This window comes from Malus domestica, chromosome 15 (genome assembly GCF_042453785.1).
Source record: "Malus domestica chromosome 15, GDT2T_hap1".
NCBI lineage: Eukaryota > Viridiplantae > Streptophyta > Magnoliopsida > Rosales > Rosaceae > Malus > Malus domestica.
The window spans coordinates 13,780,332-13,792,571 of NC_091675.1; the positions used below are offsets into that span (position 1 = coordinate 13,780,332).

Genomic DNA, 12,240 nt, shown 5'->3' on the forward strand with positions numbered 1-12,240 from the left:
CTCAGGACGTCAAAACGATGAAGATACATACCTTATTTGCCCCGATCCGTTGAGTTTCGAAGGGTTTTGGGTGAAGGTCCGTACGATATGGGTGTGTGTGTGTGAAGTCGAGAGAGAGAGACAGAGACAGGGAAAGCACGGGGGAAAGGAGAGGGAGAGAGGAAGGTCATGTGTGGTCCAAATTAATCCACACCCTCCATTTCATCCTAACCAAACATACCACAAATCAATTTCCAATAAAATCCCATCCAACCAATGCTATTTTCAAAATAACGTTACGTACCTACGTACCTTAATGTCCAATAAGGGCAATTCTGTCATTTCACATTCCCGTCAAAAGTACCTCCGGGACGGGCTGTGACATCATCGATATCGATAAAAATTGAATAAAAACCACGGAAATTGTAAGAAAAACTTGGAAATTTTTATTGAAACTTTGCAGGATGTTTATTTAGTCAATTATCTATTAGTTTATCACAAAAAATTGGAAGGAAATGCATTGCATGATAAATTTAACTAATTTAAGTTGATTATATAGCAAGCTGGCAAACATTATGAGTGTAGAAAATATGTAGTAATTAATGAAAGAAGTTTAAACACACCATAATCATTTATATATAATGAATTAGTACAATATTTTACACTTTATACATTGCATGGTAAGATACATGAGTGACTTAGTACCACATAGAGTTCCTATCAAGGTCTAAAATATCGATGATATCGGAAATATTGGTAGTCCAAAAACACGGAAATTTCGATGAAAATATTGGAATAATATCGATATTTTAGACCTTGGTTCTAGGTAGCTAACGAAAGTCATCTTTATATATAGTTGCCTATGTTTCCACAAAATTTCACAACAATGCCATTGTTTTCATTTTTTGATGAATCATGTGGGGCTCTCCCAAAAGATGCATACAAAGGGGATCGAGAGGATGGCTATTTTGGTATCAAATTAAATTATTCAATCGACTTTTGGAAATGCATAGTGCAAGTCCATGGAAATTTAATCTGGCTCACCATTTCTATTTTTAGGGTTTTAATTTCTTACAGCGGATTGCAACCAACCAAAGCTAATCTGCCTAACGGAAGACTGCAGGCTGCAGCAAATAAAGAGCTTTTAGATTGATGTTGTGGTAGGCATGCTCATCTCGGCTGACACAACCACTATGCTTTGTTTTCAAAAGTCACTTCCAAAACAAAAGGTTGACGCATGTTTCCTCATATTAAAATTATAAAACCAGCCAAACAATGGGCTTGTAATTTGTAATTAGAATCTAACTAGTTGTGTGTGTACGTCATTTACTTCTGTCTATTTGCAGTTTGCAGTCCATTACCTGTATGTATGCATGGGCTCTTATACCTTTTTTCCTTCGCAAATCATAATTTGACACCTACAACTACCATTAGAAATGTAGAGTTCCCTTGAAGTTGTTTTTATTGATTGTTTGTATAGATAGTCTTCACAAAATGCTTTACAATATGAACGATTCAAATTATAAGCATAAAAATTTATTAAATCGGTCACATAGTGAATGAAAGAAGAACTTCTCATTATTTGAGGAGCCAAGTTAATTCCCATAAAATACTTTTGCCTATATGCACTCTTAGCATGCGTGCTTACGAGCATAAGTATTTCTTCTAATTTTATGGACGCAACATTTAATTATCTAAAAAAATGCTTTTACAAACCATAAATACTTATAATCAAACATGTTTAGCTCTTTTAGAGCTAGTCCCAAACAAGCCTTCGGTTTCACCCAAAAAAAAAAAAAACAAGCCATAAGTACGAAATAAATGAATTTTATTTGAATGATAATTGACTACGTATAGTAAATTTGAACTTGATTATGCCTTTTTTAAGAATACTACTTTAAATTTTATTTTTTGAGTACATTGATATTTTTACACTAAGGGAATGGGGAGTTCAGTTAAGCCACATAATGGGCAGCCTAATTTGGTATCGAAATCACTATCCACGAGATTCGAACTTAAGACCTCTCACTTCTAAGTAAAGAGGAATACCACCAGACCATAGTACTGAGTGGCAGAATACTACTTTAATTAATTTGGCTACAACAAGGGTTTCCGAGCCAAGTATTTTTGTATTGGGTTAATCTCAATTTCCTACCCTGAAGTTTCTTGGTTTTCAACATTTGGTACATGAAGTTTTTTTCGTCCTAATCTGGTACCTAAAGTTATAATTTTGGTACACTTTCATACTTGTGTTAAATTTTCCGTTAGAAATTTTGTTAACTGATGACGTGGTGCTCACGTGGACAAGAACTTGGCGCCACGTGTCAATATGGGCGCCCACTTGAATATAAAAAATTAAAAAAGGAAACTATTATTAACACTCCAAAAATCTCATTCTAGACTCCTCACAAGTGCAATTTTCTTACTAATTATAGAAAGTTTGGAGTGCAAAATGAGATTTTTTGAGTGCCAATAACAATTCCCTTTAAAAATTCGAAATTAAAAATTTTAAAAATACAAAAAAAAGAAGAAAAAAAAATGAAAAACCCATCCATCTCCCACCTCATCCCCCCACACCCTCTCCCTCCCTTCTCTCTTCTACAACCTACACCCATTATTTCCCTTCTCGCTTCTGCAACCTACACCCAACCCAACAAAATCCCACCCAATGGAATTCTAAATCAACAGGAAACCCATCCAATTTCTTAAATTTATCAAAAACCCAGTTGACCCAAATCCCTAATTTGGATAATTCCCAAATCCTAACCAATTCTTGAGCATTCCTAGCCCCTGACACCACCCCACTGGACTCCAACAATGGCACATGGTGGCTCCCTTGGTTCGGTTAATCTCTCTCCTCGAGTGGCTCGCGAACCGTAGCTGCTTCGAATCGAATTTCGAATTTGTGTTCCTCAGATTTTGGGGATTAGGGTTTTTGCAAAGGGTGGAGGTGAAAAGGATGGAAGAGAGAAAATGGAGGGAAGGTGAAGCGGGTGGAGATGGGTCAGGTAAAGAAGGGAGAGAGCGGGCGTGAGGTGAGGTAAGAAAGGTGGGTGTGGGTTGTAGAGGAGATAAGGGAGGGTGGTGTGGGTTGCAGAGGAGAGAAGTGAGGAAAGGTGGGTGGGGATTGCAAAAGAGAGGAAGGAAGGTGTGGGTTGCAGAGGGAGGGAGGGAAGGAGGGAGGGAGGGAGGGAGAAGGCGGGTGGGTATATATATTTTTATTTTTATTTTTTTTGTGTGTGTTTTTGTATTTTTTTAAATTTTTTAATATTCAAGTTGGCCCATATTGACACGTTGCGCTCAGTTATTGTCCACGTGAGAGCCACATCATCAGTTAACAGAAGTTCTAATGGAAAACTTAACGGATGTATGAGAGTGTCCCAGAATTATAAATTTAGGTACCTGATTGAGACGAAAAAAACTTAATGTACTAAATGTTGAAAATCAATAAACTTCAGGGTAGTAAACTGAGATTAATCATTTTCTATAGACTATTTGTATTTGTTAAGTGGGTGGCATTTTTGTTATTTTGCCTCAACAAATGTGCCTTTCCAAAGCAGGCGGTCAAAAAGCGTCGCTCCTTTCTTTTCCCGTTAAAAGCTTCGTTCCACCGTTTTTCAAGAAAAATGATAAAAGTTATCGACCCACGCCTATCCTCAACTACATGTCGTACTGTTAGTGTTTTACCACTGTTAAGTATGTTATCAGCCAGTCAACTTGTATCAAACAGTCAAATTGCCCACCTTAAAAATGGATATTCGGCTCAGTAAAACAGTAGTTAGTTTGAAAAGTTAGGGAGTTTGAAAGGTGGTGGGTGCACCAAATACCCGTGCCTCTGCATTCATTTCCACCTCATACTAGGGTTACGTGGCTGGTGACCCTCCACATCTTCTGCCCTAATATGTTTATGATATGTGTTGTCATGCATGTGAACCATGTAGCTTGGAGGGGACCTGTTTTGGGTCGGTCCAGAGGCTTTCATTTAAGAAAATACAAGTGCAACCCAAATACCACGTTTAGGAGCCTAGGTTGATTCTGGTTATTTATGTTTGTGAGAGATACAGAGTAAAGACGTTTAGATTAACAAAAATGCATGATTGATCATAACATGCCTTCTAGTATTCAAAAGTTTAGGGTTGGTATTTAGTAATTTGCGTAAAGAATTTTATGTCAGATCTTCTGATCACATGACATGTCTGACTATCTAATATCGACAAGCATATGAAGACGTTATAGACTATCGACATGTTGTTCATGTTACTGAGACAATCTATACTTCGATTACATAGTCGTCAATATCATGTATGAAGTACTTCAATATACTTTTTACACAAAATATTAGTTAATCCTGAGTGGTTGGTTAACTAGGGTTATGCTTGCTGAAAGGCTTGTGTGTATTCTCATTTGTAAATTAGTTCAAAATCCCCCTTAGTATATAATCTTTGATTTCATGAATCCCACCATTGAAAGACATCATAGTCCCACCTTTTAGCTTTAGATCAGACAACAAAGATCACCCAATCAGTGTGATTCTTGACTTTCTTGTTGATACTTAGTTACTTACCCCATCCCATGGTGTTTGATCTAGTGGGACCCTAAAGCACAATTAAATTGAACTATAGCTTTTGTTCACAGAGAGCGAGCCTTGGTACAACAGAAAACTTGCTCCTTGGTGACTTATTCGAGTCGTGGAAATAGTCTCATTGCAAAGTAAGAGTAAGGCTGCGTACGACAAACATTTCCCCTAACCCTCACAAAGTTGTTGGCTTGAGATCCTTTTTTTTCATTGTTTTTGTTCACAAATCCAAAGAGATTTTAATGAAAAAAGCAACAAATATTATTCATGAGGGAAAAAAAAAATTGAAGACATGGGTTTGAATGTGATAGATGAAATGTATATAGGAGGATGGAACCAAATCCTGTCCCCTCTGCCAATTTTAATGGAATTATTTCGGAATTTTCACAAACTCTGAGAATTTTCCCTCTGCCAAATTCATATATTTTTTAAAATAATAATTTTTTATCCCGTTTTTCTGCCTTTTTCTTTCAGTTCTGCACTTTTTCTCCACAGGATCTTATCGGTAGCAGTGTTCTTGTTCCAATTTCAGGCAGCATAGCAAGAAGTGCAGTGTTACAGAGAAGCATATGTATAGGAAGACTCAATGCTCCATCACTTGCCCCATACATTCTTCTCCCCTCACCAATCAAAGCTTTCAACAACATTGTTTTCTTTTCTTTGAGATTAAACCAAAAACAAAAAAATCTGCTAGAACACAGGTTGGTACGACGGTATCAGTGAGGATATCAATTTTTCTGATAAATAATTTAGTTATATGTGTTTTGTATTGCATGAAAGTTTGGTTTTTTTTCACATCGTCATGGACAAAATCTCAGTTACCATTTCAAATGATCATGTTTGAAGAGATTTCATTTCATTTCTTGATCCAACCCCCAAATGCAATATTAATGCTAAAGAAAAAAATAATAGTCTTTTATTATAATTTCGAGATTAGTACGTGTATAAATTTTCTCAAAAGCGATACATATCTTTTAAGTTGAAAATGTGAATAGTTGGTCGATACAACAATGTCATTGTCTAGACTCTAAACTGTGAACTTCCACTCCTTGAATAATGTAGAGGGATCACAGACTTAGCAAAACATGGCCAACCTGACAACTCCACAACGAGATTTTACACAATAATGATATGAATATAGGAGAAGTTTATGAACCCTAGGGTTTCTTAAGAAAAGTTGATTTGTTGAGAAGCATAAATTTCAGTGCAATTGGATAAAAATTTCCAGAACGATATATGCTGCGGAACTACCTTTAATCTTCTTATGTTTTTTACATTTATTTTGTTGTTATGCTATGAGTTGGTTGAAACGCCGTTAATTTGATTATACATGACTAGAAATTTTTTGTGCTGAACGTTTATTTTGCTCTATATAGGACAAATTTTGTATCGATAAAAAGTCATACGTTTTGTTACTTACATAGTATCAGTGACTTATCAACACCATATTAACAATCCGTTGTATAAATAGCGGACGCCCTGTTCCAAAATGAACAGTATAATTTGGAATTTGAATATATAAACAATGGGTACTGCTAAATTTATTGAAAATTTGTGGCTTACTCTTTATGTGTATGGAGAAAAGAAAAAACAATTAAGTACATTTTGGTAGAGGATAAAACCCAGAAGAAAGTAAAATGTAGAAAATGACCACCTCAGGTGGCTTCATATTGACAGTTGGAACAAGAACATATAACTATGCAGCTGCACATATACTTGGTTTACAAGCAACGATTTACCCTTCTCTTTCGAAGCTGTTATCGTGCTTCTACTTCCGAAAATGTTAATAGATTTACAGAAGGCAATTGATTTAATGGTTTATCAACCTCTGTCGTTAAATTCGAATACGTAGGCTGCTTAGGGGTAGGTAAAGTTGCTCCTTCATTGCTCAACATTGAAACAACATCCGACATGGTTGGCCTATCCTCTGCACTGTCTTGGACACATAACAGACCCACCTGAATGCAGGTTACAAGGCTTTCCATTGAACTTGAATCAGCCAGTGTTGAATCCATCAACTCCGCTGCTCGCCCAGATTTCCATAAATTCCAAGCCTGCAACAATTTTCACATTTTAAACCTAGATAATACAGAACAGCGGTATAACTTACAAGAATTTTGAGTCAGAACCAAGGCAAGTTGCCACTTACATGTCCTAGTAGGTTCAGAGAATGATCTGACTCATAAAAGTTTGCGTTCTTCCTGCCACTTACAATCTCCAACACAATGACTCCGAAGCTGAACACATCGGATTTAGTTGAGAAAAGGCCGTGCATCAGATACTCAGGAGACATATAACCACTGGTTTCAGTGAAAAGAGAAAATGAGTCATTTGAGTTTTATGAGAAGTATATGCTGCACATAACAAACATGTGTATAAATACACAAATGCAAGCATGAAGTTACTTACTATGTTCCAACAACCCGATTTGTTTTGGCTCGACATTCATTCCCGGATAAAATTCTAGCCAAGCCAAAGTCTGATATCTTGGGGTTCATGTAAGCATCCAATAAGATGTTGCTAATTTTAAGATCGCGATGAATAATTCTTAATCTAGAGTACTTGTGAAGATAAAGAAGCCCTTGAGCAATCCCTTCGATTATGTGTATGCGCTGTCTCCAATTCAATGACCTTGTCTTTGTTTTTTTCTGCAAGAATTGCAATTCACAGCATGAGAGAACTAAAGTGAGAACCAATAACAGAATAGAGAAGGCGCATAGATGAATTTACAGACCGAAAATGAAGGAATCCAAGCTTTTATTGGGCATGTACTCGTATATTAGTATCTTTTCTTCTCGGTGAATGCAAAAGCCCAAAAGCTTGACAAGGTTTCTGTGCTGGAGCTTAGAGATTAACTGCACCTCGTTCTTGAACTCCACGGGTCCTTGTCCAGAATTTTTGGATAGCCTTTTGACTGCAATGTCATGTTGTAGTAATTTTCCCTGCAACAAACAGCAGATAAAGGTTTTTTTCATATAAACTTTCAATAAAATATAACTTATCAAAAGAGACATCGACAAAACCCGTCACACCATATGCCTTATTGTTAGAAAAGCAGTACAATTGCAACACAAACCTTATAAACAGGCCCGAAACCACCTTGTCCAAGCTGATTTGCAAGGGAGAAATTATTAGTGGATGTCACTATGAATGAAAAGCTAAGCAGTGGCAACTCATGATCCTTCTGCTTTCCAAGTTCTGTAATATTTGGACAGCTAGCATTATCATCGGAGCTCAACTGCGACAATAATAGCCTCATACTATCTCTCGTGCCATTGCGGAATCCATAAATTCCTGTTGTTGGTACAAAGAAGTCAGTCTACTCATTTTATTAATTTGGCAAAATTTACTGTGTTGGGCAATCGATAGAGCAGTTAACGTACCTAAAGAGTTGCACTTTATCCATAGCAATAAGATCAACATGAAGAACACCAAGGGAATCACCATAAATGTGACAGTCAACAGCTTCCTATCTTAAGAAAGAAAAAGAAAATATTATCTATCAGATTTTAGGGAGAAAAGGGGAGGCTGTTCAATTCTTACCATCTGAAAAACTTTAAAAGGCATTTGAATAATAAAGGATATGCAGTTCCGCTATTGATTCTTCTTGTAACTATCAAAGGTTGAGTAATTGTAAAAGCTTACCAGATTTAGAAGCGTTACTGCGCACATAAATGGTGCTGTTACCTGTCCCGACCAGTTTTTGAAGATCGATTTTATTTCCATAATAAACTTGACATATAGTTCCACCATCCGGCAAAGAATCATATGTATATGCAACACATGAGCAATGGATCGTGCAAAATTTCTCGCAGTCATAGGGATCTATCCGAATTGGCCAACTTGTAAACAATGAACTCGGCAGCGTTCCTGTGACATTTGAGAAACTATCTCTTTCTGAGCACGCTGATGGCCTCCTCACCAAACAGCGAGGAGAACTGCTTGCCATTGTGTCATCACAAAGTGAATAATCCACATTCTTGATCTCATTTCCTATCATCGTGAACTCATAAATCAGCCCATCAGAGGCTAACACGAACCATGAAGGCATGCTACTATTTTTGTTGCTAAAAGTAACATAAATCTCATTAGTTTTCCAACCCGAACTCACGTTGAGATTATCCAACGTGCTTTTGAAGAAGAAATTAAACTCATGGCCATCCCAAAGTCCAATCTGTTGGTAAGCTCCATCACTGCGCCAGACGTTGAACTGAGTGTTGTTCACTGGATCAATGCCTAGAGCATAAATACCATCAGCAGGGACAGAAGTGTTTGACCAGGACACAAGAAACTGTTTCCTCAACTGCTCGGTGTTTATGTTGAACAACCCCAACTTCATTCCAGGAAGAAACGTATCCGTCAGGTAATCAAAACTCTGCCAAAACGTGTCTCCTCCTTCCATCAGAACAAGATTTCCCGAGTCAAGAAGCGTTGCAGTTGTGTTATTCCCTGACGCAAGTGCTTCGTAATTCACAATATATGAAATGTTTCTTCTGTCAATGATCACCATGTTCCCATCATTCCGGATGGTGAGAAGTACACTCGACGAACCCACCATTCCATCGGAATCCAGGGGGCTGTTTCTGTTTGCAACCCAAACTGGCTTTTGGTTCTTGTCATTCTTGAACCAGATTCCCAAGTACCCGTTCGGCGCTGAGGGGGAGCTGAAAAAGCCTAGCTCAAACACCCCGCCGGCAGAAACCAGGGTTTGATTGCTGTACAAGTATTGTCCATGCCTGAGGGTGTCCGATGATGCATGAGATAAACACACAAAGAAGCATGCGAAAGTACAGAACACAACATGAAATGGTCTCCATGTTTTCATGTTATACAAATTATAGGGAGACAACAACCGTATGATGAAACACTATGTTGTGACGAGGGTTTTTATACAAGGTTGTAACATTTCCTGATGAGAGAGAGAGAGAGAGTCAAATGGTAGAGTGGTAGCAATTCTTTGGAGTACGGCTTCTGGGAAGTGAAAGTATGTTGGAAACTTATGTTGGGACTTGCAAACATGACAGGATTACAGCCCAAGCAATTTGACTTTGTGTTTTTGACCCTTAATCCTAACCAAAATCCAAGAAAGTGTTCAATGCTTGTTGCCCAAGGCTATGAACATGAATCTTAAGCATTGATATCATCGTTATTATATTATTCTAAGAAAAGTCAAATGTTTCAAGGTTACATCTTGTTTATACTTTGTCCCTACCCTAACATAGATCGAAGTATAAGAGGTTAATGGATAACACATGCCAAACAATCTTACGCATTATGACGCATGATCAATTAGTTCAGCGTACCTAAATTTTACTTTGTTGAAAGACGTATGTTCGAGATTTCACTCAAAAGCCTCTTACGTCATTAGTCTAAGAGAGGGAATTTTAGGATTTAATAAAAGTTTTCCAATAGATGGATCTAACAAGTATTGTGAAATACTAAAAAGAACGAGCTAATTCCAAACTACATTTTTTTTCGATCACTTTCAAAGAAGTACAATTTTTTAGCTTTTCTGCCGTTACCACCTAAAGCGTTAATATATTAATAATTCAAATCACTTTTGTATCTGATTTTTGATATGATTTACAAAAGCCGGAGATGAGTGATCGGGTTTGGGTTGACAGACCCCCTCTTCGTTGGTGCATGTTTTGAATAAGGATGGTCTTCCTTGTCCGCCTTGAGTTGTTGTGGTGGTGGTTGGGATGACACTCAACCTGGTTGCAGTGTCTGCTAGTTTGTATCCCCTTCCATCGTTTTCTTTCTCTTTGTGCCTGTTTGGTGTTCGCCATTCGTTGGCTCTCCTGTTGTTTTCGGCTTCGGCCTTGGTTTGTTTTTCCAAAAAAAAAAAAAAAGGGCTCAAACTTGGAGTTTATTTGTAATTAGCTCAAAAATAATAATGGAAATCCAAACAAAAGAGGGTATGAGGTCCCCATTACCATTAACATTCCAAATTTAACGGACTTCCCCCCGTGGGCCGGGTCGGTGTTATAATCATTCCATACCAAAACAAAAGTCTTCTGGTGTGGCTCATTTCACCTGGAGCCCTTGGCCTTAGCTTCGCAGAGTTGACTCCACTTCCTCTTCCTCCAACTGTTCGACAATCGCCCGAGTGAAACTCCACCACCCATGTTTCCGAAGCAACTCCGCACACTTGGCATAGCTGCCGCCGTACTCCTCGGCGGATTCTTCACGCTCAACCTGGCTTCCACCGCCACAATCGGAGCCCTCCGGTTCGCCGCCGAATCCAAACGGGTAAAAAGACCAAAAAGCCAGCTTTTAACTTTCAAATCTCTCCTCCGTTTTTGCTGAATTGGTATCTTATGGTCATTTTGTTGGTGGGTTTTTGGGGCAGAGAAAGGTTGCGCTGCCTTGTGTGGTCTGCAGAGGTAAAGGGTTTTATATATGCAAGCTTTGCAAAGGGAATGCCACCATTGAATGGTCGCCGCTGTACGACCCAATTGCCATCAACCCTTGCCTTTGCCCTACCTGTGATGGAAATAGGTATATTCAACAGTGATATTGCTTGCTTTGATTACGCGCCGGAAAATTGATAAAATATAATACAATACGGTATGTAATGAAGGGTTATATTACTGTGTCGAGGCATTTCACGGTAAATTTCATTATTGTGGTGTTAGTGGGTAATAATAAGGAACTTTAACGAAAAGTTTCGATATTGTTTACTTTAACGAAAAATTATATTTTTACATTAAAAAGTCAATTCTGGTACTATTTATTTTACCATTTATATTATTCTTATCGTTAAAACTAAAAAATGTCAAAAATCTTTAATTAGTTTTCCTTAATAATAAAGACTTTAACGATACTTAACAGTGAATTCCTCGTCCGTCTGACATCTTGACAATTGACATTGCTTCATCTTCCGAAATTTTGGGTGTTGGTCAAATGTAAAGCAACTTTTTGGCTTTTAATTTGATTAAATTGGTTACGTGATGCTTTGTTTATCTTGGGATTTTGCAGGGTGCAGCACTGCCTCAACTGTCTAGGGACGGGATATAATTGAGTTTTTGTATAATAAGAGGCAGATGAACTATTTAGTACTACAGTTTAATAGTATTTATTTTCATTTGTACGTTTTAAGTTGTGTTAAGTGTCATGTCTAAAATTGCTACACTGCTTGAGACATCTTGCAAACTACATATATATTCAGCAGATTGAAGGATGAAAATGCAAATGTAGATGTATTTAGAACTGTAGCTATAATTAACGCTATTTTATAGGAAAACAAAAGGAGGCAAAAAACAAAAAAAAAAAAAAGCCCAAAGACCGAGAGAAAGGGAAAAGTTTTTTTTCGGATTCCTTTCACCAAATTTACTCCATCAATCAATTCGAATATTTAAAATTTGATCTAACTGCTATAAATAAAGAATTCCTTTAAAATTTAATAAAACTTTAATTGTTGGATTAAATTTTAAAAGTTCAAATTGATTGATGAAATAAATTTAATGGAAATGATCCGAAGATAATTCCTTTCCAAGAGAAAGTTCAATTTGCTAAAGTCTCTAAAGAAAAATTTATGCCAACAAACAATCTCATCGGTATTAGTCATCGTGCACCTCCTGCATCGTCTACATGGCTCATCACACTGCTCATAGAAACCTACGCGTAGATCAGCCTGGAGGCCCCCACCATCTGATATCCCTATAGGGGCCCACAACCGTCCG

At 37.5% G+C, this 12,240-nt stretch overlaps 2 protein-coding genes across 2 annotated transcripts; both read right to left on the minus strand.

The window, feature by feature from the left end:
* Window positions 1-6,312: 6,312 nt before the first annotated feature.
* Window positions 6,313-8,504, minus strand: LOC103400533 (G-type lectin S-receptor-like serine/threonine-protein kinase SD1-13). Its single transcript, XM_070812702.1, has 7 exons — window positions 8,201-8,504; window positions 7,939-8,028; window positions 7,632-7,849; window positions 7,290-7,497; window positions 6,965-7,202; window positions 6,705-6,855; window positions 6,313-6,609 (listed from the first exon to the last, which is right to left on the minus strand). Exons 1-7 carry the CDS (start codon window positions 8,502-8,504, stop codon window positions 6,313-6,315), a joined length of 1,506 nt encoding a protein of 501 aa, XP_070668803.1.
* A 106-nt stretch (window positions 8,505-8,610) lies between these two features.
* Window positions 8,611-9,380, minus strand: LOC139191705 (G-type lectin S-receptor-like serine/threonine-protein kinase CES101). Its single transcript, XM_070812703.1, has 2 exons — window positions 8,667-9,380; window positions 8,611-8,622 (listed from the first exon to the last, which is right to left on the minus strand). The coding sequence occupies exons 1-2, from the start codon at window positions 9,378-9,380 to the stop codon at window positions 8,611-8,613; spliced, it is 726 nt and encodes a 241-aa protein (XP_070668804.1).
* Window positions 9,381-12,240: the final 2,860 nt, after the last annotated feature.

What these genes read in the sequence shown, in the direction of transcription:
- LOC103400533 (XM_070812702.1), bottom strand. Translation starts at nt 8,504, where the DNA reads ATGGCAAGCAGTTCTCCTCGCTGTTTGGTGAGGAGGCCATCAGCGTGC. An exon ending in CAGTAACGCTTCTAAATCTG is followed by an intron (nt 8,029 to 8,200) that starts GTAAGCTTTTAC and finishes TTCTTTCTTAAG; the next exon opens with ATAGGAAGCTGTTGACTGTC. An exon ending in AATCGGGTTGTTGGAACATA is followed by an intron (nt 6,856 to 6,964) that starts GTAAGTAACTTC and finishes CACTGAAACCAG; the next exon opens with TGGTTATATGTCTCCTGAGT.
- LOC139191705 (XM_070812703.1), bottom strand. Translation starts at nt 9,380, where the DNA reads ATGAAAACATGGAGACCATTTCATGTTGTGTTCTGTACTTTCGCATGC.